General features: G+C 47.2%; 1 protein-coding gene across 2 annotated transcripts in view; it reads left to right on the top strand.

Annotated features, from left to right (window-relative positions):
- The window catches only part of ABTB3 (ankyrin repeat and BTB domain containing 3), a 181812-nt gene that overhangs the window by 99352 nt on the left and 55709 nt on the right, over positions 1-26751 (top strand). For both annotated transcript variants that reach the window (XM_075501809.1, XM_075501801.1), the window contains exons 2-3: positions 4355-4504; positions 17934-18138. In XM_075501809.1, the coding sequence (XP_075357924.1) occupies positions 4355-4504; positions 17934-18138 (355 nt within the window). The remainder of the gene's footprint in view (positions 1-4354; positions 4505-17933; positions 18139-26751) is intronic.

Raw genomic sequence — 26751 nt, 5'->3', positions numbered from 1 at the left:
TTTGCTGGGGAGGCACTGAGTAGCAGGGACAAGCTCTGCCGGGGCTGCTGCCGGGCACTGAGTTTGGTTTGGTTTTGTGGGATGCATGCAAACTTCTTCTGTCACGCTAAAAGGACAGCACGGGCAGCTCCGTGGCAAGCTCTGAATGAGTATGCAGGAATGTATGCATATTTGTGCCAAAATCTGCCTTGCAATGGAGGGTTGTGCATCAACCAAGCCCAAGAGGTGGGAGTGTGCATGGGGAAACTGGAATGGAGTTACCAGGTACCCCTGGCTTCAGATGAGTTTGCGTGAAGGTTTGAAATAACTGCTGCTTTTATAAGTTTGGGCATCTTCAGTCTGCACTTTGTTGTTTTGTGCAATACTTATTTGGTTTGGGATTTTTAAGTCCTTGGGGATTGAGCTCTGGCTTGTGTTTAAGCTGAGCCCAGAGGGCAGGAAAAATGTGGAGTGTATTAATTGTACATCGGGTTTTCCCTGTGATGTTTTTTCTCTAGGGATTTGGGAGGCAGAGCATTAGGAGCTTGTCACTGTGGGGTTTGTTGTTTTTTTTTTTTTTTTTTTTTTTTGGCATCCTGCTGATTTTAAAATGTATTCTCTGCATTTCTCTTCAGTCTTTCACCTACAGGCTGCAGGGTACACAGAGGCCAAGGGCAAAGTGAATAAAGTGATTTTGGGTATGGCCCATTCGGATTATGTCTCCTTGCAGACAAGTCCTAGACAGATCCCTGCCCCAGGGAGGGTACAGACAATGGGAAGCACCAAAAGAAGTGACAAAATCCAAATACACTTGAGCGCTTTGGTTGTCTCGCCTTGCTCCAGTGGTTCACAGCAGTCATAGATGCAACGTACGGCTGCTGTACGTTGCTGGGTGGCATAGAGCAGCCGCAGGCGTACCGAGTGAGCCTGCCCCGTATTCATCGGGCAACAACTGACTGCTTAATTTCCACTCTAGTGAATCGGAGGGAAGAAGAGGGATATAATAATGGGCAAAGAAGCGCACAGGGTTGAGTAACCGTGCAGAAAGGAAGGACATTGAAGAGTGCCGGTCGAGAGAAAAGACAGATACTGCTGTTCATTTCTGAAGATACTGCACAGAAATCATTGGTATGGAATGACAGATAGCATCAGCAGCGACAGCCAGAAAAGCAAGTGAAAAAAAGTCCAATTTTTCAGGCCATTGGAAACTTGAGGTCCTCATCTGTTTGTCAAGTTCAACACAGTACGGGTGAATACAAGACTGAAAAAGCCAGCGGATAATACCAATCGGCAGAGAATTAAAATAAGGAAGCTGAACTGTAGCCAAACCAGTGAAAGCTGGTGGTGGCTATTTAAATGTTTCTATTTATGAAAAAAGGTATTTATAATCACAAAGTTTTTACCTTTTTCCCCCTCCCTCGATTTGGCATGCTCTTTTTCTTGCTGGGGAGCAATTCCCTGCCATAGTCTTTCATCGGCAAGTTTGAGCTTTATGTCAAACACTGATAAAAAGAAAGTGGGTTTTTCTTCTAAAAAGCATTTTATTCACTTTTCTTTAATAATTTTTGGGGAAAACAGTTTTAGCTAGAAAATTGGCAGAGTTGCATGCCCGAGCCATAGAATTCCCGTTCTCCATGCTGGCAAAACCCAGATCTGATCCAGCAAAATTATGAGAGTTATAAACAATCTTCCATCACCCCACTGGTCACCCACTGTGGTCAATTATAGTTTTGAAGCTGGCATATAAGTATCAGATGTTTGGCTATTGCAAGCCTTTACTAGTCTCCAACCCAGCTAAAACCCTTTGGCATGACATATCCTATAATTCACTAAGTTTTTAAACAATGGCGCATTTTGCATTTCATTTGCACTTTTCATCCAAGAACCTAAGAATACGCTCCCTTTGCTAAAGAGCAGAGTAATTAATCATCAGGGCTGTTTGTAAGGAAAAGGCGTGGCTGTGGGAACATAGTTGTAGACAAAGTAGTGAATAAAATGTCTATATCCCACTGCTTTAATCACTTGGAGAAATATCTCCTGTATGTATTATGATTTTAAGCCATTTGAATCTTATTTGTAAAGGTATCTTAAAACAGTATTTTTTTCCACGCTTAAGGTGTGTTTTCACTGAAAAAGATTTTTCTTGTTGGATATTAATGTTTTTAAAGAGGCCATAAAGCTATTCCTGCTCTACTTCTTGTTTTCAGAAATCTCTTCGAGTATTAAATCAGTTACACATCTGTTTTCTGCAGGGAAGACTCTTCCAATTTTGCCTTAATTTCTATCCATTAAAATCATAAAGAATAATCTAAATAAATGAGAAAGATTTCCAAGAGAGAATACTTATTAAAATATGCAGGCAAGTCTGCATTTTAAATCCAGGTGTTGTACTTCTCGAGATCTGCACATCCCCAGAATATAAATCTGTTGATCAGTGTGCCAAGTGTTTATGCGAGTCAGACACTGAGCGATGGCAGGAGAATTTGGAGAGCTTGTTTGATAAGCTCTTGTCCCTTTTTATCCCTTACCTCTCTGCTTTTAATTCTTTCCTCCCTGTTGCTGTGTCAGATGTCCTGCTCTTTCTCTCCGGGGTGCTTCCTCATGAGCAGTGTTCCTCACCTCGTGACTTTCCACACGCGCGTATGGTTTTACTGTGGTTGTTACAACCCCAGGACCAGAGCCAGGGCTGGGATTACGGCTGCTCCTGCTCCTCTATCTCCAGCATTCAACCAGGCTATCAGGGAATTTGTTTTGGTGTTGCTGTTGGAGTGCAGAGGGTGATCCTGGTTTAGGTTGCTGTCTTACAGCCCTGGTGGACGAGACCTTCGGTCCCGGTATTCCCGATGTATACCCTCACTTTTTGTTTTGAATGGGCTCACTGAACCTGCGCCGCCTGTCTTCTCCCAGGGTGGGATGTTTTTAGGTCCGTGGTGCAAAAACAACTTTTAGACTAAACTGTTTGCAGGGAGGGGGTGGATGTGAGGAGGGAATCCAAGGCAGTTTGGTGGAGCTAAGGAGGTGGCTGAGAAACGTCCCGTCCCAGGCGTGTTACCTGGTCTTGCAGTGCTCCAAAGCGGTAACATCTGTGGTGCTGTTTCATAACTGAAGTAAACAGGGGTTAAGGTAGACATTCTGCCCAGGACGTCCAATGTTATACCTATTGGCAGAATTATTGATTGGTAGAGTTAGACGCCATATATTTACTGAGCTGGGAAACGTAAGTAAGTTCTTCCACCTGAAGAAAAACACTGAATACGTACCCTTTCCTTAATGTATTTTGTAAAGTCTGCGTGGCCCATCAGGACAGAACCTCTCCCCTGTGCTTATAAGGAAGGAATAGTAAAAGCTAATGGAAAAAATATATTTCCTACTCTGGCTTCATTTCAAAGGTAATTGTTGCATATCACACAATCTGAGATAAGATGAAATTTAATCATCATAAAGAGGTACAATTCCAGTGCCTCCAGCGGGTCTCCGCCTGTGTGTGTCCCAGTGGGACTGGGAGGGTGATGCTGTGGAGAGTATGGCCATAGCTGGCTGTTTACAGACCGCAGGAAGGAAGGAGAGCTTGCTTTCCAAGCTGGACTTCCATGCATCTGTTACCCAAAGATGGTAATGCAGCCGTTTGCTCTTGTAAATAAGGCCTGTTTTTTAGTGTGACAGTGATTTTGATTAATAAACGTGTGCCCTCTATCTACTCCTGAGGTTTTAGATGTCATGGCAGAAAGTGACTTTTGTGACTGAATGAATGTGTATGTAAATTATTTTATGTCAGTAGCTTTACTTATACCCTGCCTCACAAAAATTCACAGCTGTAAGGGCTTCTGCATAATGGGCTTTTGAAGCCCAAACAGTTCAGTTGCCAGGAGTTGTATTTACAAAAGAAATTCAGGAAGCCCATCAATGACACTGCGAGCATCTTGATGCTGTCCGTTATTTGGGCAATTGTTGGTGGAATTCCCCTTACAGAAAAATCCTGTAAATGTATAATCTGTATCATATATCATTTAAAAGCCAATCTTTAAGAATTCTGTCGCTGAGATACCATTTTCTAATAAATTTGTATGGGTTTGGAGTAGTTTCTAGGAGGTTCCTTGGAACCCTCTTGACCTCCTCCTTGGGCAATTCTCTAGGATTTTCTGTAAGAATTATCCCTAAGTGACATCATAAGTGACTTGAGGATATTCAGAAGAGTTAATGAGGGCCACTTCTGAGAGCATGAGTCACCTGTGACATTGAGTTATAGATATTGATTGTCTTTGAGCTCTGCACACACAGGCTGCATCTTGGAATGTCCCCAAAATGATGTGGCAGCAAAGTCGTCCATACTGGCTGAAATTACATTGGGCTTCTCCTTTCTTTTTATCCACTGTAGGTGTTCTCTGCCTGCCGGACAGCTTGAACCTTCACAAAGACCAGCAAAGGTCAAACAAGCCCGGGGAAGTGCAGATGTTCAGCCAGTCCGAGCTAAGGACCATCGAGCAGTCTTTGCTTGCTACGCGCGTGGGGAGCATTGCTGAACTCAGTAAGTACAAGGCTGCTGATAATGTTTGGGTTTCATTCCTCAGAGTAAAGCAAAGCCAATTGCATTGCCTGGTGGTGCAGAGGAGGGATGAGGAGGCACGTGTAATGTTGAAGGAGACGCTGGGGCAGATCTAGCCATGTTTATGCTCCATGGCCAGTTTGGCAGCTGAAGCCATAGGAGGAGAGAAGTCTCGTGCAGTCTCAAGGCAATGCCTATGACTTGTTCGCATACAGTGCTCCCATTTTTAAAGGTGAAACGTGCTTTATTTCATCTTCCCTATGTTGTGTTTGAGAGCACCTCACAGCTTGGCCAGATTTGCAAATGTCTGTCATATTGGTGTCCTGTCTCATTTCACTGGGATCCCTGTTTTGAGATGGGCAAGCCAAAACCTGAAGGCTTCAAGAAGTGGAGGAAGTATTGTCACAAATTTAAAGCAGAGCTAATTCCACCTGTGTTAGAGAAGGTCCTTCACCCTGCCTTCCCTTTTCCAGTTCCAGCAGAGGAAAGAACCACAACTCAAACCTGCACCAGAGGAATTTGCACCTGGAAGATAAATTATTTGCTATTAATCAAAATACTTTTTGGGAAATGTGAGAGTCTATGATATCTGTCAAAATCTGGAAGCTTTGGTTTCAGCACAAATACATTGTAGGAGGCAAATGCCATGTGAATCCTTGTGTGACATGGAGATAAAGTTACCAGAAGTGCCTTTTTAAAAACTTTTTTTATTGAGAGAAGCCTTCCAATCACATTTTTACAGTGTAGTTAGAGATATGAAGCTATGGGTGGGAAAAAAGAAATGTTCAGACAAAAAAGTTTTTTTTTCTGAAGGCTGTCAGAAATACTGTCAAGTATTTTATTTTCTGATGTCTGTTGTGAAATTTTGGGGAGAAATTGAAAAGCCTAAAATCTATGAAGATACACGCAGCCCAGCTTACTGTTGTTCTTATTACTGCATTCTGGGTTGTAAAGAACTTGCATAGGGATCTGATGTTAATTTTCCTGGCTTTCTCTGTAGCAATGGGAGGCTCCTCTGTAGCTCCATCATATCATCAGGGCTTAGTTTACGTGCTGTTCATGAGCTGTGTGGATGCACCATGGATGTTTGTCTGCAAGCCACAAAATGAATTTCTGCTTTCAGCTTGCTAATTTTTCTCTGCTCTGGTGAAACATCAACAAGCCAAGAGCACTTGCATGCCTTAGCGTGAAGTGTTGCTCCGTCTTTGGAATCAGGTGTTTGGTGTTATTCAAATTAAGTAATTTATGCTTATTTATTTCACGCGCATGAAACACACAACAGTACCGTCTGTGTGCCAGCTAAATTATGCATGATACAGCTCTCTTTCTTAAAGTACACATGGTTGTGTTTTAATAAATCAGTAATCTGTGGATATTTCAATGTTGTTTTTTTTTTTTTTTTTTATGCTGGATTTTTTTTGAACCTCTGTACGCAACCCAAAAAGCCAGATTCCTTAATTACCCCCCCCCCCCCCCCTTTTTTTAAATTTGATTTCCAGAAATCTATCATCTCTAGTCCTACCTCAGATTCAAATGCTTGGTTGATAGGGTTTCCTCTCTGTATGTATGTTGACTGCAAACACAGGCAAAACACTCTTCAGGGTGGCCAACTTGAAGAAAAGAGTGCATCAGTGGGAGTTAGATGCAGCTGTCAGAGAGAGGTTGGCACCTCCAGCATGCTGGTAGCCCTCCAGAAAGCCCTCTGGACTACCGTCGAGGGTACCTCCCCAGCCGCTGCAAGCAGATGCATGTTGGGGAAGAAGCAGGAGGAGGAGTGGTAATTGGCAAAGCTTGCAAGGCTTGATGCTCAGTGGGGTAGAAATCTTCGCCGTGGAGCAGTGCCGGTGCAGAGTTCAAAACTGAATTGTGAAATGCAGAGGGAGGCATGGCGTCTCGGTGGGCAGAACCCTGTGGATTTGGGGGAAAGTCCTAAAACGGAAGGAAAAGAGAGGGGTGGGGGGTACAAGGGGGGTTTGCTCTTTGTTCCGTGCTTGTGTATCTGTCTCTGGCATCAGCAGAGGGTGTGACCTGGAGGTTACAGCAAAGCTTCTGTCGCAGAGGGAGGCTGGGGAACCGCAGCGTGGGGGCAGAAACGCTGAGCAGTGTGGAGGAGCCAGGGGGGAACACCTGGGGATCAGGGTGTGTTGGTGGGGAGGGAGTGGGCGAAGGAAGATTTATCATTGCCCTGGTGGTGTGAGGGGGGTGGAGAGCTTTAGAAGTGGCATTGTGGAGAGGGAAGAGGATATGGAGAAAGTGGGATAGGAGGAAAAGGTTAGGTATGCAAAAGCCCCTGCTTTTGTGGGAGGAATAAAGGTGGTGCGGGAGACTCTCTGGATAGACGGGAATTAAGAGGATAGCACTTGTGAAGGGAGGAGGGAGGAGATGGCAACCAGGAGTGAGTGGCAGGGACAAAGGCGTGACCATCAGAGTGGACAGTCCCCAAGCATGTGTCTGCAATGTCCCACCGGCTTGCAATATCCCAGGAGCCAGGACTTCATTTCTGTGTTCTTCATAAGAGCACAAAAGACAAGGGCAAAGAGGGATCTTGCAATAAAGCAATTTAATTTTATCTCAGAGGAAAAAAAAGGCAGTTCTTATTGAATGAGATTTCCTACAGTTTATCAACATTAATAATTAAAGTATTGCAAGTACGCAGAATAACTAGAATTAACAAACGCCCGCTTGCGGAGGAAAGGCTTCCCCTGCTCTCGGTTCTGCCCAGCATCCTTGCACGCAAAGACGTGGCCGGCTGCCGAGCTGCTGGAGACTTTGACATGGGAAATCAAATCTGTCCCGTGGAGGACAACAGCTGGCAAATGGAGCCCGTTTGCTGCCTGATGCCTGTATTTCAGCTCAAATCTTCTTCATTCTTTCACGGTGTTTGTGTCTGTCCCAGGTGGAAAATAGCTTCACAAGGTGAAAAGCCTTGCGTCTTGTGGTACCTTCACCTTTCCCTACACGTGATGACCTCATTCATCTGCTCCCTTCATTTGTTCACGAATGCTGTCAGTGTATTAGAAAAGAGCATTTGGGTGAGCTGCGTCTCCCCAGGGGGTGAAAGAGGTGAGAGGAAATTGGGGAAAGGTGGGATGGTGGACACGACCGTAGAGGGAGGGCAGCACCCTCTGGGAATGCTGCAGAAGAGGTCAACCTGGGCTGCCATTGAGGGGTCCTCATTGAGTGGGCAGGTGCAACCGGACTCGCGGATGCTGCTCCGGTCCCCCCCAAACGCTGCTGGCCTGGTGCTTCTGCTCTCATCTCCTGGGCTTAGCAGGCAGTGGGCGCTGGTTGTCGCTGGCACGGCCCTGCCCTGCCTGGCGGCAGCGGGGCGAGATAGTGCTGGAGGAAAGCCTGGGGTGCTTTCCCGAAAATAGGAAGAAGAGGCGGTGTTGCTGACTTCAGGGAAAAATCAAAGCAAGGTTTTGTCTCCAGGACTTAGGAGGAGAATGTAAATAGAGACCTAATTCTGCAACACAATTACAGCGATAATGCATGATTCCAAGGAAAAGGCTTGAAAAATTAATGTGAAACCTTATTCATTAAAATATAATGAACGTGGCACAAAGTTAAGGAACAACAATAAATTTGTCCTATGTTATATTGGCATTTAGTATTCAGGAATTGTAATTGCCTACTACAGTGTGTTTTAAAATAATGTAATTTCATTTGAAATGCTTATTATATAGAGAACATTGGGAAGAACTGAAGCACAGCAAAAAATAATAGGATTTTAAACAGTAGCCTGACAGTATTCCACTGTTTAATCTTAGAGAAAATATTTCACGAGTCTTTTTTGGGGGATGTTGTTTTGGGTTTTTTTTTTTCAGTTTTTCCTAAAGTTTTCTGTATTTCCAGACCAGACCTAGAGAAGGGGAATAGACTCCCCTCCCCAAAAGTTTTGGGAATTATTCTGGATTGCTATTCCTTCTCTTTCATTTCCTGCCCCTTCAGACAGGGGAAAAATAAGTAGACTGAATAGATAAAGAGAGGAATACTAGGGAGACCTGTTGAGAGATCCCATGATACTGCATTTTGACCTTTGAATATTTTTCTTAACTTCTTTATAAGCGTGTTTGCAATCCACAAACGTTTATGTTATATTTAACTGCATAACACTCCAACATACCTATTCATCACCCATCTAAAAATACCACTGCTGGCTTGGAGACCAGATGCAGAAGGGATGAGACTCACAACTGGAGGTCGTTGGTGTGTTTGCTGGTGACAAGGAGGACCCTCTTTCTCTAGTGTGTGCACGCAGGTGGTGACAAGGAGGAGCAGAGCTTAGGGTGCGCTGGGCACCAATCCTGGCACCAAGAAATATTCCTCCCTCACTGCCTTGGGGTGAAGACTGTAAGGTGTTAGTGTACGGCCGAGCTGGGACAACCACCCCATGTTGAGGGTAGGGCTGCAGAAGGGTTGTGTCTCTCGAGCCGCACAGAGGGGTAAACTGTGGCTTAGGATGTTGTCCAAACCGTGTCTTCACACGCGTCTTCAGGTTAGAGCAGAAAACTGTTTGGGGCTTGCTTTGAGTCCAAAGATGGCCAGTCCTCTGTGGCTTTCCTGGGTGAGAAGTTGGCTACCCAGTCTTGTGCAAACCACAGTGACCAGTGGTGGTGGTATTACTCTGAGCGTTAACCACAACAAGTATGCATTTTTATTTTAAACTAGCATAATCTAAAGATGCGGATGAGACTTAACACTGCTAATCTCAGAGCTTTTTAGCCTTTGAACGGTGTTTAACTTAGAGCAGCTCCCAGGTGTGATGTTCAGGCTGGTATTTCCTCCATGTCACCACTCAGGTCTCAGCAAGGTTTTCCTTTTTGCCATTGGAAAAACGCCACCCTTCCCCATCATCCTCTCTTTGCCTCCGCAGTGCTGAATGTATATATTTCCAAAATAACAGCCTCCCAGTAGATCTTGGCACACTTTTAGGGATGAAAGGAAGGGTTACTGCTCAAGTGTAAGTAGGAATGTGATTGCACATACCAATACTGTTTCTCATTTCTCCTCACAGCCCCAGCTGAGGAGATGATGAAAGTCGGCATCCCCTCCCTTGCCTTTTCATCTAGTCTCAATTCTCTGCAACCAACAGGAAGGAGTACTGCAGGAGCCGTACAAATTGATTCATGTCCTGTAAATAAGAGGTTAAACCTAGGCTTAGAAGCAAGTGCCAAGGTAAAGGTGCTTGCTGGAAGAGTGGCATCTGAAGGAGGGTTGTTGTAAGTGCTCTGCTTATTTACTGCTGGAACAAAAGCACTGTTTGTCAGATATTTTTCTCGGACTAAGTAGCACCATAGAGAAACACCAAAGCTTATTCCCTGTGAACGGTTTGGCTCATGCAGCGCAGTGCTGAGCTAAGCGGAGGTACTGGTTGAAACCTGCAGTTCAGATGGTAGTGCTCCCTTCAGCGTAGGGTTTGGCCATAGACTGGCAGCCTGTGTGGGCACTCCCCAGATGTGGTGATACTTTTCCTAGTTTTCAAGGGCCCTCCGCTGGGTTATTGCACAAGATCTCTACGTCCTCACTCTCCTACCACTTTCTGGGCTTCTTGTCTGTGTTTCCTCCGCACTGCGATCCACACGTCATCCGCTCTGTGCGTAAAAGCTAAAAAAGTAAGTTGTTGAGGTGCCCGTTCACCCCCCAGCAGAGAACGCAAGACAGATGAATGCAGTGTTTAAATGCTAGGTAGCTTCTTGCCTCCATTAAGCGCTAGCTGGTTGCAGGCTCCCGTAGCTGCTACTCCGTTCCCCTTGCAGCCCCCTCCAAGTGATGGACCTGAGCCTCCATTTGCTGTCTGCGTCTGTGCACAAGAAGGGTTATGGGCTACTTAATAGCCCCAAATGAACCCCTGCTTTTCTTCCATCCCCCCTGAGATACCATTAGCATAAGCCATAAAGCAATACATTTATTTATCAGTGGAAATGAAGCGGGAGAGAGGATAATTTGAAAATACCAGTCTACACCCTGCTAAGGCTTTGCCTTCCCTTTCACTGCCCTGCTGACCAGGGGGGTGGATTTCTCTCTTGGGTTACAGGGGCTGAACAGAGGCAGCTATTGCTTGCCTGGGTCCCAGTCTGCTGTCAGTGCTCCTTTGGGGGCTTCCCCCATGAGATGACACTCAGCCCCCTTCGCCTTCCTGGGGGCCAAACCTGGGTCTGTCCCCGCACGGCTGGTTTTGTTCCTCTGGGGCTTCTACCTTGTGTGTTTAAGCCCACTGAGGTTTAATGGTTAGAGGCAAAAGGCATCACCTTGGTGGGTGGGGGATGCTGGAGCTCCAACCCTCCACCGCCCCTCCACGATACACCAATGTACATCTCCTGCGTACATCACCCTTCAGGTGCAGACTCCTGTTCACCCCTGAACTCCTGTGTATCACAGCACTCTCGGGGTTAAAACAGCGTTTTCCTTTCATTAGGTTTGCAGTCCTCCCTGTCCCTGCTGTGCAGAGCATCGGGAACGGGTCAGGCCAGGGTGAGCACTCTTGAGCTGGCCTGCTCAGCCGTGAGGGGCTCTTAAATTCAGAGTTTGAGGACGTGAGTCTACATCAGGCCAAAGAAAATCCAGGAACGGTGGTCCATAAAGCAGCAGCAGTCCACAGAGGGAAGGCTCACCATTAGGTCGGCAGATGAATAGCTCATCCGAGTCAAAGCTTGTTTTGTTTGGAGTTGACATGTTTTAAGGGGAATCAAACACAAACATCATGCTTGCCACACTGGATTGCAGATTTTGAAGGTGATAGTGTTGTTATAATAGGTATGTGTACGTGAGAAGGTTTAATTATTATTGTGGCTTTTTAATGGGATATATCCAATCCCTAATTTCTCAGTCTTCAAAGGCTTTGCAAACATTAAATTGCACACAAACACATACTCTATAATATAAATAGAAGCTTCTTGTGGTGGTGGGATAAGTGGAGATAAAAGGTTAAACGATCTGTGGGAGGCCACAGGGAAGCCACTGTCAGGAAATGGGCTGCTCGTATCCCGGTCCCGTCTTTTGGCGCTGAATTCAGAGTTTGGGACCACAGCTGCTTCATTTGCTCTTCTGTGGAGAGACGAATGGCTGTTAGGAGAAGAAAAGGTTGCCTGGGGTAGCAAATTCACATAGGGGCATGGTGTGGGTGAGCAGAGATGGGGAGGCTTCTGCAAGGTGAGCTCAACGGTGAATCTGTTGCTCGTGGGATGCTGCACTGACTGTGGGTTATGGCACCCCAAGCGCACCCGCAGCCCGAGGCAGCTGGCTCTTGAATCTGGAATATACTGTGTGCCAAGAATAGCATAGCTTTATGTTTGAAGATACTTTGGGCTAAGAGCACGTGCACAGTGAAATACGTACTAAACACTTTCTAGCGTGCGCCCACCCTAGGTCTCTGCGCGCTCCTTTCCTGGTATAGATGGGTCGTCTTGAAAGACGATATGAAAGACGAAAGAACGATAGAAAGACCTCCAATAAATCATTTGAGGAAAGGTTTTGCTCGAGCAATTTTTGCTCAGCTGACTTTTGAAACATAGAGATTGATACAACACCGGCGGCAGAGCAACCATGGAGGAACAGCGCAGCTGAAATGAAGACTGTAGGAGTGGCTCGGGCGGCTGCCTGAGTGGATGGCTGGAGGCGGTCTGCTGTGGTACCGGAGACACAGTTCAACTGCTTGTATTCACCCACATTCATGCGCATACGCCGGGGTGAGCTGTAGCAATACATCACTTTGGTACAGAAACTAGAGGCAACAGGGAGGGAGAAAGGGAGAGGGACTTAGCTACAGTATGGGAAGGATGCAGGATGGCCACGGCTACCAGGTAGCAGTCTGATTGAACAGACCTTGGTTTATTATCAGGGTTATAATTCAAGTTTTCAATACAGTCTCCCCAGAGTTGGTCCTGAGCAAAAGCTGTAGATCCAAGCTTTTATTCTGAGGTGTGAGATGAATCCACGTCAAGACAGAGAGTTTTGCACCTGGCTCATGTGCTTGTAAGGGGGCAAACTTTGGAAACTACCAGCCATGCTGTGGAAGCTGGCATCTGGAGTGCAGCTCCCTGGCCAACACTTCTGTTAATGGTCTGGACAGGACACAGGAGGACGTTAAGGGCCCTAAAGGACAGACGTGACTCCAGTCTGTGGCTCTGGCGCGCTCGTGCAGGAGAAAATGTTCATCCAGGTAGCAAAGCGAAGCAGCAACAGTGCTGCTGTCAACATGCCCCACCGCAGGGCGTGATTCCCGAGAGCAGGCTACACACGTTGGAATCGTGGACTGCTGGAGGGATGATCAGACCGGCATTATCAAACCGATGGGTGCTGCCTGCAGGATGCTGTCGTGCTAGAAACATGGCCTGCTGCTGCTTTGCACAGTGCCCTAGCAGGGCATCGTGCGGGAAGAGGGCTGCGGTGACAACAGATCCTCCTCCCTCCCGTGGGCTTTGAAAGAAAGACACAGGCGTGGCTTGTTATCAGTGTGCAAAAATACCGTCGTTAAGTTGTTCTTGCGGTTTTAGGACATGTTTTTGGAACAAGAAAAACTTGAGGTTGGTGTCGTAGGGAGGCCATGTAAGGATTGGTCCAGCGTCATTCACCTCTGGGTCGTGGTTGTGCAAACACACACCCAGCTGAATGTTTTAAGCTGTGGAATTTTATCCCTTTAAAAGCAGCAAGCCTGCTCCTAGGCAGGAGTGTTTGCAAGATCAGGTCCATCATGACAAACCATAAAATCCCTCAGAAGCTTCTCAGAAGTGGGCATTGGGTATCTATCGTTTTCTCTTTCTTCCTCCTCTTTTTGCTTTTCTACTTCTTTCCCCTCCTCTGCTACCAAATTGGAAACAATGTGTTATTTTTCAAACTTGGGGCTCTAAAATAGTAAGAGCAGTGATAATAGCTTTTACCAAAGCCAAACACGGTAAAAAAAATGCTTAGCTGGTCACTGTGGAGAGGGCTCGAGCTGTCCAGTTGAGTGCTGTATGTTGTTGAATGTACCACCCCCATACAGGCTGGCACAGCTTAACTTTCCCTGTCACATCACATCTTTGGCTTGAAGTCACTGAAGCTGTTCCTTAAATATTTAGTCTTGCCTTAAACCAGGCCCGTGTCACAACATGCGCATTACATAATATTTTCAATCTTTAAATCAAATGTATGGGGACCTTGCGTTCATAAACCACGCTGAACTGACAGCAGCAGCGATGGGCAAGTCCTGCTTTAGTCATGGAAAGGACAAAATGCTGGTAGCTACAGCGGCAGCTCTGCACGCACTGCGGTGTGATGATGGTTTCGTGGGTCCTTTGCTAGCCGGTGTGCGAGGCATGGCATTTCTCCTCTGGGCTGACAGGCTCCAGTGTGGAGCCTCGTTGGCGGGGCTCTTTCCCATCCCGATCCAGGGCTGCAAGGCAGTGCCAGCCCAGGGCTTGCCACTGCCTTTGCTGCCCTCTGGGACCCTGCCCTCCAGTTCCAGCTTCCCAGCTTCGGCAACAAAAATATCCTCAAATAGCCCTCCACCTCGCTGTTCATTTTTTTGTGCGTGTCTACCCCGCACAACATGATGTCTTCCTCTCCCTGGCTCTGCCAGCAGAGCAGTTTGTGCGTCGGCTCGCTTGGCTTAGGTTGCATAAATTGTGGAAGTGTTTATTTGGTTTAAATTAAGAGCAAAATAAAATTGGCAAGGTTTTTTGTCAGGCAGATCGGCTCTCCAGGCTGCTGCTCGGATGGGTTGCAGGCAGTGGTACAGGGGACGGCGAGGCAGGGATCCCCACCGAGCGCCTTGTGTCGTGATGCCACAGCCCTCGGGAGCCCCGTCCCTGCAGTTACAAGATCGACCCAGCTGCTGGGATTTTTATTTTTTATGGGGTTTTTTTTTTGGAAATGATGGACTCAGGAATTTATTGGCCTTCCAGATGCGCTCAGTTGATATATCTGAGACATGTTTTCAGGGCCAAAAAAGATGCAGAAGAGCCAGCAATGCTGCGAGCAGGTAATGTCACCTTGCAGAGCGTTGCTGTAGCTGAACAGGGCTCTGAGGAGCAGAGACGGCTAACACAAAGTGATGAAGGGGGCTTCCCTCTCTATGCTTGGCCACAAATTCAAGGTTACCCTCGATGTTCAGATGTACTGTGGCTTTTACAGCTGGCAAGGAGAGCGTATATAGGTTGAGTTTCCCAGATGAGACTTGAGTTGGCTGACTGCTGGAGACCAGAACAGTGAGTCCCATCATGGAGCTGCTTTCACATCCATGGGCTTTGAAGTGCCCTGGCCAGAATCAAAGAGAATTTCAACTTTTTGTATATTCTTTGGAAGAAAATGGAGAAACAAAAGCATATTAGCAAGGAAGAATAGAAGCAGCAAAACGTGGTAGGGATTGCAACAATACACGTGCATCTTGAACCAGATGTTACACTCATGCTATGTTTTACAGCTTACGCATAAGTACTACCATACAGTGTGTGCGTGCGCATCGGCTCCTTCCTTCCTTGTCGGCACTGATCCTGGTGCACAGATATGCTGAGACACGGTCTCTGCCCTGAAGAATTTGCACCATAACTGGATGCAGCTGGAGGAGGAAAAGGGCACCAGGGCATGCAGTGGCTTGTCCGAGGTTACGCCGTGGAATGAAATAGAAAGCAGAGATTCCTGTCCTGCCTCCAGTGCTCTGCCTGTTGGGTACCAAGATCATAATGCAGCTTTTTATGCTGACTTAATGTCCGCTGTGCAGCTTGATGCTTTATAGGTATTGATTATTTAAGCCTTGAGTTGTCTCTGGTAGAGGAATGTTATAATAATTGTTAATATAGAAATTATTTGAAATGTAACCAGAGATAACGTAGCAAAGGCAGAAGCAAGATCTAAGCCAATCAGTTCTTGGTATAATGTAATTAAATGAGGCTTAAACATAAAAAACATTAATTCAGCTTTAATGGCATGAATTGGTTCGGGTTTCTTAAGAAACAGTTGAGGAAATACAGAATAAAATGGTGAACTCCTGGTCATATTGAAACGGATGGGAGCTTTGCCATTGATTTCAGTGAGGCTCGAGTTCCTCCAGCTTTGCATCAGCAGCGATGCTGAGCTGCCCACCCTGCGTACGTCATTCTTGCTGCTGCTTTCCCTCCTTGCTCACCATGCAGCTTCCTCTGGCGCTGGACGTGTCATCGAAGTTGCATCGCCCCAGCGCTCGGGGAGGAATGGGGATGAAGTAATGCTGCTGCCTGCATCTGGGCCTCAATTGCATCCTGATTTTTATTTGTCGTTCAGTACAGAAGTCAGAGGCATTCTGGTGCCTGCTGTCTCAATCCACTGAAATAAGACTAGTCGTGTGCTTAACTTTAACCACATGCTTCAGTGCTGTAGTGGCTTGGGTCTGAAAAGGCTGAATTTAGTGCAAGTCCTTTTTCTCTGCTTTTGCTATTATTAAAGCTGGTTGTTGCAGCCAGCGCTTCTATGCAATTTTTTTGCCTTTTGGAGAAAAAGAGAGGAATTTACTTTTGCTATCAGAAAGGTTGCTAGCAGTTAAATTGGCCGGTGCTAGGCTTGGCAGTGCACGTCTGCTGTGACAGAGTGGGCTGAGTGAAGAGGGTCCCAAACTTTTCTGCTGCTTCTGGTTGCCTGCAGATGATTTTGTGCAGGACTGGGGAGTCATCTCAGAGGCACATCTGTTTCTGCTGTGGGCCTGATCCTGCAGGCTTTCTGCATGCACAGCTTCTCTCGGAAATTATGAGCATGCAGGGCTGCAAGATTGGTCCTATCATGACAATTTCCTGGCAGAGGGAAAAGACAGAAACTATTTTTAAATGAAAGCTTTGAATCAGAGGAATATTGCAGAGTGCAGCAAAAAATTGTGTCAAAACCCTGAAATCATGGACTCGGCAGTTTTCTCATGCCAGCGGTTTTCTTCTCTTCATGGTTTTGAGGCTGTGTTTTTGGAGGGCTGGGCTGAGCATTTTTCAGCGAGACGTTTCTATTCTCCTCAGTGCACATTATCCCAGCAGCAGCATCATTTTCTGTGCGAGTCAGGCTGGAGAGAGGTGATGTGTTTACAGGGGTGGGACTTTGCAAAAAAAAAAAACCAACCCTGTACTCTGCCTTGTACACAGTCAAAATAGTTCTCCGGTAAGTTTGCCCAGGAGTTCATTATTCAGCCCTCTCCCCCACCCCCCCGATTTGGTTTTATGTTCCTACCTTGGCGTACATTTCCAACTTTTCCTTCCAAGTTTCAGTGCTCAGTGGTCATTTGGGAAAAGCAAATAAGAGAAAGCGTGTGACTTCTTCTTAACACTGGAAAATTATGTCCTCTTTTCCCCATCACTTGCTTTTGTATAGCTTAAGAATGACCCAAAGGGCTCTTGCTCAGATTTTCATTTAAAACAAACCATCTGATTTGATCCGAGATCATTATTTCCCCCCAAAGCACTCTCGGAGTGATTTGAACATGTGAAAACAGGCAGTTTATAACCACAATTGTTTCCTTGCCTTTGATAGAGCGGTCACTAGTCAACAAACGTAAAATTCACTGCATCGGAGGGAGATGCTTTAGTTAATTAGTTACAATCAGTACTGTGCTAAGAGACTCACTGCTGCTTGCCTATATATTTGCCTGCTAATCTCACTTGCTGGCTTTGCTGATCCTGGTCCACATATTGCTGCTGGTTTCCCATACCCACCCTGCGAAGAAGCGCACAGAACCACGTTGGTGCAGGGGAGACGACGAGCATCTTTCTCTTGGGCCATTTGCTGTGTTCTGGAAACCTGAGGGGCTGGGTGAGCCTACTTCACAGGTTTTGCTCTTCTGTTAACATGAAGTTTTCCAGGCCCAGCCTGGGCTTACAAATTGTAATTTCGGTTGCACGTTTCTGATACAGTCTTCTAGCAATTTTTTCTTCCTCCTTTTTTTCTTCACCCCTGTGTCCCTTTGCACACTCCCGCAGTGCTCTGTGCGTTATCTGACTGCCTCCTTCCTCACTGCAAGGGGCTGTGTTTCCCTGATGCTCTCTCTCTACCCAGGAGCATGCGGCTTTTGGTGCCACTCTTCATCGTCCCTGCTGGTCATTTTTGGGACTATGGGGTTTTGGCAGCCTCCAAGGGCTGCCTGTAGGTAGCTGTGACCCCAGCCCCAGCATACTGGCTCTTCTGGCAGTGCTGAGACGGGCCAGCCTGACGCTGCCTACACACTATATTTGCAGAAACCCATCTCCTGCAGGCCTTAGGGGACTTGACTGCAGCCCAGGTACATCACACTGCGCTGCGTAAACCACCAGGCAAAGTCTGACCTGCCGATAAACCGTGCACAGGATCCTGTCCTACCTTTTACAGCTTGCTTATGTGAGGTTAAATAGAAGGGAAAACCAACCTGGCACGCCTTTTGGTTTGAAAACTTTGGGGAAAGGCAGCTGAAAAGCCTGGCATTCACCCAGCTTTTGCTTTTTTCCAGGCGACCTGGTGTCTCGAGCGATGCACCACCTCCAGCCCCTCAATGCCAAGCAGCACGGGAACGGGACACCGATGCACCAGAAGCAGGGATCGCTCTACTGGGAGCCGGAGGCTCTGTACACCCTCTGCTACTTCATGCACTGTCCGCAGATGGAGTGGGAAAACCCCAACGTGGAGCCGTCAAAAGTCACGCTGCAGACTGAGAGGTAGGAGCCACTGCACGTTTCTTAATGTCATGGCAAAGACGTTTCGTTAATAAATCAGCCTGGCTGGCTAATTGCTAATTACAGCTTGCACGTGAGAGGCTGCGGAGCAGTCTGGTTTGGTTTAGGATCACCTCTTTGAAATCCATTTCTCTCGCCGAAACGCTGCGTGGCTGACCCAGTATATATCAAAAGTGACACCCAGTGGCTACATACAGCAAATTGGTTCCAGATGTGCACTCGGGAGAGATCTCCTTTTCCTTTCGTTGTTGCTCAGCTATTCTGTGTTTTGGAAAAGAAAATGAGAACTTCTATTTCTGGCCTAGCAGGTTTGGGTTTAAATGTGTTTTTTCTATGCATTAATAGGGCTCGACAGCTGCGATTGGGGAAGTGGAAAATGAATAGAGTAGTGTGTGGAAAGGAGAAGTCGTTAAAGATGCTGGGCTCCAGCCGTGCCGAGTACCTGGGCGCAGGAGTAACCTCGGGGCTGCCCCGGCCAGGGTCGTGGCAGGCTCCAGCTGTGCTGCTGTTGTCCCCGCTCCGGGGATGGCCAGGGCAGGGGAGGCACGCCCGACGCCCCGTCCTGACACAGGGTTTGCAGGAGGGTGAGAAGGAGTCGCCACTGAAGCTGGCGATGGGGTTACCAAATGCTGGCAGGCAGGCAGGCAGGGTGCCCAGTGCAGGGCAGCTCTGTACCTGAGCACTGCAGAAAGCAACCGGGACAGCTTGCTGGCCAAGAAAATAGAGCCATCTCCTGTCAAAAGCCCAGCAAACCCTCTAGTAACACAAGCCTCCACTTGTGTGCTGAGGCATGCCGTGCTATTTCCCTGCCACGCTTCTCACCAGCCCTAAACCAGGCTCCCCCAGTACGGAGACAAGAGGAGCGGCTGGTGCTTGGAAGGTGCTGGGTGTTCATTTTTAGGATGGGTATCATGGTGGTGCAAATGCAAGCTGCTTTTTCAAGCTGGGCTCCACGTTTACATCCCGATGTATATATCGCACTGCATGTGTGAGCCAAACTCTGATCTGCACGTGTACCCTGAGAGCCATGCATATGGGGCTCGGTTATTGCTTCAGTATGAGGTCTGCATCTCAAAAGCAGCATTTGAGAATCTCATTGTATGTGTAATCGTAAATGGTATACAATATGATATCTTCATTGAAATGCTTTTATATCAATTCATAGAAAAGCATACAAGATTAAATACTGGCATTAATGATGTTACTGGGAATTTTGCCATTTGCCTTTGGATGGCATTTTGTCTCTTTTCAAACTTGGGTCGCTCTGTGAGCATGCTTGTCGCTTTTTGCTCTATTGTTTCCAAAGTATGAAAAAAAATAGAAGGGAAATGACAAGAATCCAGAATTTTCTCGTTTCTCTAAATTAGTTTTTAATTTCATGATTTGTCATCCAGTCTTGTTATTGTGGAAGGCCTAACTCGTGTCCAAGAGTGGTTAGTATGCACAAAAAATAACTAAAATTAGAAAATACCCTCACCTGATCTGTAGTCCCTATCTGTGGGAGTAATGCCACTAGAACCAGTGGGAATATAAAGGTGAATAATGCTGAAGCTCTGGTTTTGTAAGATTTCTGTAGGCTTCCCTGTGGAAAGTGAAAAGGGCAGGAATATTTGAAAAATCACTGTTAGCGTTTGCTTTAATAGGTTTTCCTTTCTCCGAGGTCGCCTTAATACATGTTCTCTTCGTTAGAGCACTTGAAACGCTGATTATTTAAAGCGATTGTTCTTTGCTTTATTTTGAATACTCTGTCTGGCAAGACGTCTTCCTTTGGCAGGCCAGTTTAACAACTGTGGTATGCGGTTAGGGCCAGAGCAAGTACTCGGTGTTATTGCCAAGAGCTCGTGGTCACTTTTGGAAGGAGCAGATACTCCTCCTGTTGCCTAATCAAACATGCGTTAGTACTTAGCGCTGGAGAGGGAGCGATGCAGGGTTAAGCATGAGCCTGGATATTTCCATGGGGTTGTGCTCTGGAGCTTCACCAGCTGGATGTAACCATCCTATGCTGCTCAGAAAGGAGACCGGTGAAGCTGACTTCTCCTTAGTGCTCTGAGGAGCCTTCCCATCCTTTTTTTACATGCAAGCATGCTTTGTGGTCCGTGACTTATTTCTGCTGGTTTCAGTTTCCATGATGTGTTTTTGTGCATTGTGAGGACGTGGGTTTGTTAAACATGGCGTTTTTACACGCAGAATGTTTGCAAGCTTTGTGCCTTATCTGTGTGCCGTATTCCCTCTCTTCATCACCGGCTGCAACAATCGCTTTTATGTTGAAAGAAGCCCAGAAGGAAGCAGGAAGGTCCAGGTGACTTTCCCCATCCTTGGCCTCTCTGTGTCCCTGCTGGTGGAGAGAAGCCAGGACTGTGTGGATCTGGGCGTAGGCAGTATTTCCATGGGGGTGTCCTTGGCTCATGTGAAGCCAACTTGGCTACCTTCTTGGCCCCCTCCTCCCCTGACCGTGCATGCCCAGGGTGGAGAGGGTTGCGGGATGCGGCCAGAGAGCTCCCCTGGCACTTGCAGGGTTTGATGGCCCTGTGGGAGCTGCTCCCATCCTTCCCATCCATCTCCAGCCCACCTGGATTTCAGAATCACAGAATCACAGAATCATATAGGTTGGAAAAGACCTTTAAGATCATCGAGTCCAACCATAAACCTAACACTGCCAAAAACCATCACTACACCATGTCTCTAAGTACCTCATCCAAACGTCCTTTAAATACCTCCAGGGATGGCGACTCAACCACTTCCCTGGGCAGTCTGTTCCAATGCTTGATAACCCTCTCGGTGAAGAAAAATTTCCTAATATCCAGTCTAAACCTCCCCTGGCGCAACTTGAGGCCATTTCCTCTTGTCCTATCACTTGTTACCTGGGAGAAGAGACCGACCCCCACCTCTCTACAACCTCCTTTCAGGTAGTTGTAGAGAGCGATGAGGTCTCCCCTCAGCCTCCTTTTCTCCAGGCTAAACAGTCCCAGCTCCCTCAGCCGCTCCTCATAAGACTTCTGCTCCAGACCCTTCACCAGCTTCGTTGCCCTTCTCTGTACGCGCTCCAGTACCTCAATATCCCTCTTGTAGTGGGGGGCCCAAAACTGAACACAGTATTCGAGGTGCGGCCTCACCAGTGCCGAGTACAGGGGCACAATCACTTCCCTAGTCCTGCTGGCCACGCTATTTTTGATACAGGCCAGGATGCCATTGGCCTTCTTGGCCGCCTGGGCACACTGCTGGCTCATATTCAGGCGGCTGTCAACCAACACCCCCAGGTCCTTCTCTGCCAGGCAGCTTTCCAGCCACTCTTCCCCAAGCCTGTAGCGTTGCATGGGGTTGCTGTGGCCCAAGTGCAGGACCTTGCACTTGGCCTTGTTAAACCTCATACAATTCACCCCAGCCCATCGATCCAGCCTGTCCAGGTCCCTCTGCAGAGCCTGCCTACCCTCCAGCAGATCAACACTCCCACACAACTTGGTGTCGTCTGCAAACTTACTGAGAGTGCACTCGATCCCTTCGTCCAGATCATTGATAAAGATGTTAAACAGAACTGGCCCCAACACCGAGCCCTGGGGAACACCGCTTGTGACCGGCCGCCAACCGGAGTAAACTCCATTCACCACCACTCTCTGGGCCCGGCCGTCCAGCCAGTTCTTTACCCAGCGAAGAGTACACCCGTCCAAGCCATGAGCAGCCAGTTTCTCCAGGAGAATGCCGTGGGAAACCGTGTCAAAGGCTTTACTGAAGTCTAGATAGACAACATCCACAGACTTCCCCTCATCCACTGGGCGGGTCACCTTATCATAGAAGGAGATCAGGTTGGTCAAGCAGGACCTGCCTTTCCTGAACCCATGCTGGCTGGGCCTGATCCCCTGGTTATTCTCTACATGCCGTGTGATAGCACTCAGGATGATCTGCTCCATCAGCTTCCCCGGCACCGAGGTCAGGCTGACAGGCCTGTAGTTCCCCGGGTCCTCCTTCCGGCCCTTCTTGAAGATGGGTGTCACATTCGCTAATCTCCAGTCAGCAGGGACTTCCCCAGTTAGCCAGGACTGCTGGTAAATGATGGAAAGGGGCTTGGTGAGCACATCTGCCAGCTCCTTCAACACTCTCGGGTGGATCTCATCAGGCCCCATAGACTTGTGAGTGTCTAAGTGGTGCAGCAGGTCACTCACCATTTCCCCCTGGATAATGGGGGCTCCAGTCTGGTCCCCATCCCTATCTTCCAACTCCAGGGGCTGGGTACCCATAGAACATTCGGCCCTGCTAATAAAGACTGAGGCAAAGAAGGCATTAAGTACCTCAGCCTTTTCCTCATCCTTGGTCACTGTGTTTCCTCCCACATCTACTAGGGGCTGGAGATTCTCCTTAGCTCTCCTTTTGCTGCTAATGTATTTGAAGAAGTGTTTTTTGTTGTCTTTTATAGCAGCAGCCAGACTGAGCTCTAGCTCAGCTTTGGCCCTTCTAGTTTTCTCCCTGCACAGCCTCGCTACACCCCTGTAGTCCTCCTGAGTTGCCCGCCCCTTCTTCCAGAGGTCATAGACTCTCCTCTTTCTCCTCAGTTCGAGCCAGAGCTCTCTAGTCAGCCAGGCCGGTCTTCTTCCCCGCCGGCTCGTCTTTCGGCACCTGGGGACAGCCCGCTCTTGTGCCTTTAGGACTTCCTCCTTAAAGAATGTCCAGCCTTCCTGGACCCCTTTGCCCATAAGAGCTGCCTCCCAGGGGCAGCTCTTATCTAAATATCAGCTCTGAACCGGATTGAGTTAGGGAGCTGCAAAGGCTCTGCGTGCCCTTCTACAGAGGCTGGATATGGGAGGGAAGCCGGTATGGTGGCGGTCCTGCCTGGCTTAGCACTTTCAGCACAGAAAGCGGTACCTCCCTCAAAGTCTTGGGTGACGCGTAAAATGGGATGTTTACCTTTGAATAAATCCGGCACTTCGTTTCTAGGGAGCATTTCTCTGTGTTTGCTCTTCATGGAGGTAAAGAAACGAGAATGCGGTGTGTTTTTAATAGTGTTTGTCTTTACATGAAATAAAAAGGAAAAATGGTTATACAGCGAAGCTCTTGTGGCAGGGAAAGCTGCTTTCATGGGAGGGGGAGGAGGTGGAAAGTGGCCAGGATTGCTCGGAAAACCTGTAAAAGATTCCTCACTTCCTAAATGCCAGCAAACCCAACCGTAAGATGGATATGTGACACACACACACCACCACCACCACCACCACCACCACCACCACCACCACCCCCCCCCAATTCATATTCTTCTTTCAATCTGGTCACTTTGGAAGAAACCCTCTGATTTTTTGGCTGTGTTGTTAGTACCAACACAAGCCAACCCTGCTGGGGTGGGTTATCTAATGGCCCCAGGTACCATGTAGATGGCTATTTTGGAAGGCGTGCAGGTACAGGAGGGGGTTTGGACCTGTTTGTGGGGTCCCCCCTCCCTAATGCACCCAGCCGGGACATGGTGGAGACATTTGTCTTGTGCCGGGTGTTGCCTACGAAAGCCGTGCTCATCTGGTGCCTCCACTGCAGGCGGCTGCAGATTATTTAGATTTGTTCGTTCTTTTGCTTTCCTGGGAATTTAAAAAAAAGAAGAAATTGTAGATGAGACCAGTGTTACCAATATTTCTTTCTTGCTTGCCACTTCTGGTTTAATAAAAGGATCTGTCCTGTGGTTGTGTTTTGCTTCTCAGCCTCTATAACACTTCCAAAATTATTGCAAGTAATTTCTGAAGCACCGGAAAGCGCAGAATCTGTAGTTGCAGATTTGTGTGATGGTTTTTTCCTTAAGTGGTTCCTTACCCACTTTTATCCACAGCTGTATTGACAAAGTCCTCATTACTTCCTAACTCTCCATGTTCCCCATTAACAACTCATTGAGAAGCGGTGGCTCAGCAGCTCAGCCGGTCCAGAACCACCCATTAATTCTGCTCAGAGGCAGCAAAGTTCCTTCTCCAGCATTTCCTCTGCTGCTCCCCCTTGGAGGAGGAGCATTAACTCCCTGTATCGCCTGGCAGCCTTGAGCTTTTCCCCTCGAGGCTTAATTGAGTTGATGGATACGTGTCTGGTTTTAACTTTCTTTTCACTTTTCCTTCACTACTTTTCCCTGTATGTGGAGCAATCCCGTAGGAAACTCCCATGGGCTATTACTTGCTTTTTATTTTTCTGCCTGCCTTGCATGCATGCACACAGACACACACAAATATACACGTCCCCCGCACATGCGCACACGTGCAAATTGTAGCCTGTAGTCATTTGTGATTAACGGGAAGGGTTTGGGTTATCATCTGAGTTGTGTTTCATGCTTTGGATAGTTATTAGTGTACCTGGCTAATTAATGTGATAGAACCCTCTTAATGAGAGGAATGTTCCACTGCTATAAAATAACCTGAAGTCATCCAAAGCACCCTCGTAACTGGTACAGCTGTGTCCGTTGTACAGATTATACCCACAGAACAATTTCAGTAAGAAGATAACTAGGGAAGTAACCCTGATTTAAATTATTACGTGGCACAAACTCCACGGGTAGGCCAGTCTCCAGCAAAGGCCAGCAGAGAGTGGAGGGAATGACGGGGAACGCTGATGAAGAACAGGTAAAGCGCTAGTACTGGGAATGTGGAAGTCCTGCTGTGAAACTTATTCACCTTGCAACGTGTATCTGAGGAAGTCATTACGCATGCTTGATGTACCAGTATGGCATAGCCTTATGTAACCCTATATAGTTTTATCCACTACTTAATCGAAAACTTCAGATGGTAAAACCTTGGCCTCACTGAACTCAAAGTTAACACCAGGGTTGATTTTGCTGGGAGCCACTGGAAAGAAATCCCAAATCCATTCTTACATAAATCCTCTAGATTTGCAGCTTAAATATCAAACTTTCCTCTTAAAAATCCGTTCAGAAATGGTATTGGCAGCTGTGTGAGATTGCACGTTACAAGAAATAGTTCAGGCAATAGTTCGTAGCTCGGCTGTCAGACGGTATATCCTTGCTGGGCTGGGGCTGTATTCTATATCTAATTTATCAAGCTAGACTTATGCTGTCTGTGGGATGGCTATAGGATTTTTTTAAATAGAGAAAATTGTGTTACCCGGGCTGCTCTGCACCACACTCCCAAGGCTGGTATCTCTTCAGGGATTTATGCCACAGCCAGTTGTGTCAAATCTGATCTCAAAGCTGCCTGTGAAGTATTTCCCTGTTGTGGTTGCTCACCGAGTCATCGCTTTGACTCAGTTGTGTTTCAAGTCTCAGCCATTAATGTTTTTAACGCAGGAGAGGCAACGGGGATTCAAACAGTGGATGCAAGTTCAAAAAACATGACTTGCAGATACCTTTGTGTGGACTCCGGAGCACCGATGTCTTGGTACACGAAAGCCTGCGGGTAAACCCTCCCTCCGCCTAGGCCAGCCCCACTGAGGCTTGTGTGAGAGCAAGGAATTGATCCTTCAGCCTGAACAAAATGCAGAATTGGCTTTTTCAGGGGCTGGTTACTTGGGTCACCCTTAGCTGGGCTTCTGGGGCAATGGAGGAGCTGCCTAGCGTGGGACAGCTGCGTGGGCTCGCGTGGTGCATCAGTCGGCACTGCTGGGTCCCTGGGCAGGAGCAGGGCTGGCAGCTTTCTGCATCAGGAGGTATTTCCTTGCCAGGAAGACAAGTAGCTTATGGTGTAAATATGAAATACTAGTTTTGCAGCCCAGAAACCCATCTGAAATGTATGCCAAACATTGGAAAAAACATGCTTTTCTATCCTCCAATAATGCTAAAAACAGACTAGCATTGCATATATGGTTTCATCATGTGTTCTAAATGAAAACTGTCAGAACTGAGAATGCTTTATAATTCGTATGCTGGGATTTTCTTTAAAAACCACCCATGAAAACATAAACATAAAACCAAACAAATGAAAAGACCTTTTTATAATGTTAAAGTTGCTGAGTCATATCTGCAAGCAGAAACATCTCCCTACCTTTGTCTAGATAGGCTTTTCCTTGCAAAAGCACAGCCTTCTGCTTCTCGGAAGCGCTGTTAACTCTAAAATTGCAAAAGCAATCAGTAAAACAGCAGTGACCTGCATGGAGCACCTCGGCTGCCATTGCCATGCAAGTTTGTAGTCACCACTCCTTGGCTGGAGGGGGTGAAGAAACTCAACACCTACCAGAACAGCATCCTCCTCAGTAGCTAAAGGATCCTGCAAGCAGAAATCATCCAGAGCAATTGCAATAATTGAACCATACAGAAGGTGTTTAAGTTAAAGTGAGGTCAGGTCTATACAGCTGTGTACGCTTCACAGCTGTTGAAACGAAGGGAGGGACAACATGAGGTGGTTGTGGAAATTCACATCCAAATAGGATTAGCCCTCAGGAATTTCTCTGTTCCCATCGCGATGCAGACCATCAAGCCAATCCTTTCTGTAGCGGTTGATTTTAATACATACAGTGAGTGTGTGTGTGGTGGGGCAAGGGCTCGGTGTCTGAAGAAGAGCAGTGTGAAGTCCCCTGGAAATAGAGAGGCTGCTGTGCTGCACTTGAAAAGGCAATTTTTTCTTTGAGCACTGTGATTACTTAGGGAAATCTCTCGTGCGCGCTTGATGAGCTCCTGGACCTGGAGCGTGCTGC

Source organism: Mycteria americana, chromosome 1 (assembly GCF_035582795.1).
Source record: "Mycteria americana isolate JAX WOST 10 ecotype Jacksonville Zoo and Gardens chromosome 1, USCA_MyAme_1.0, whole genome shotgun sequence".
Classification (NCBI taxonomy): Eukaryota; Metazoa; Chordata; class Aves; order Ciconiiformes; family Ciconiidae; genus Mycteria; species Mycteria americana.
This window is presented reverse-complemented; position numbering and strand designations above follow the sequence as displayed.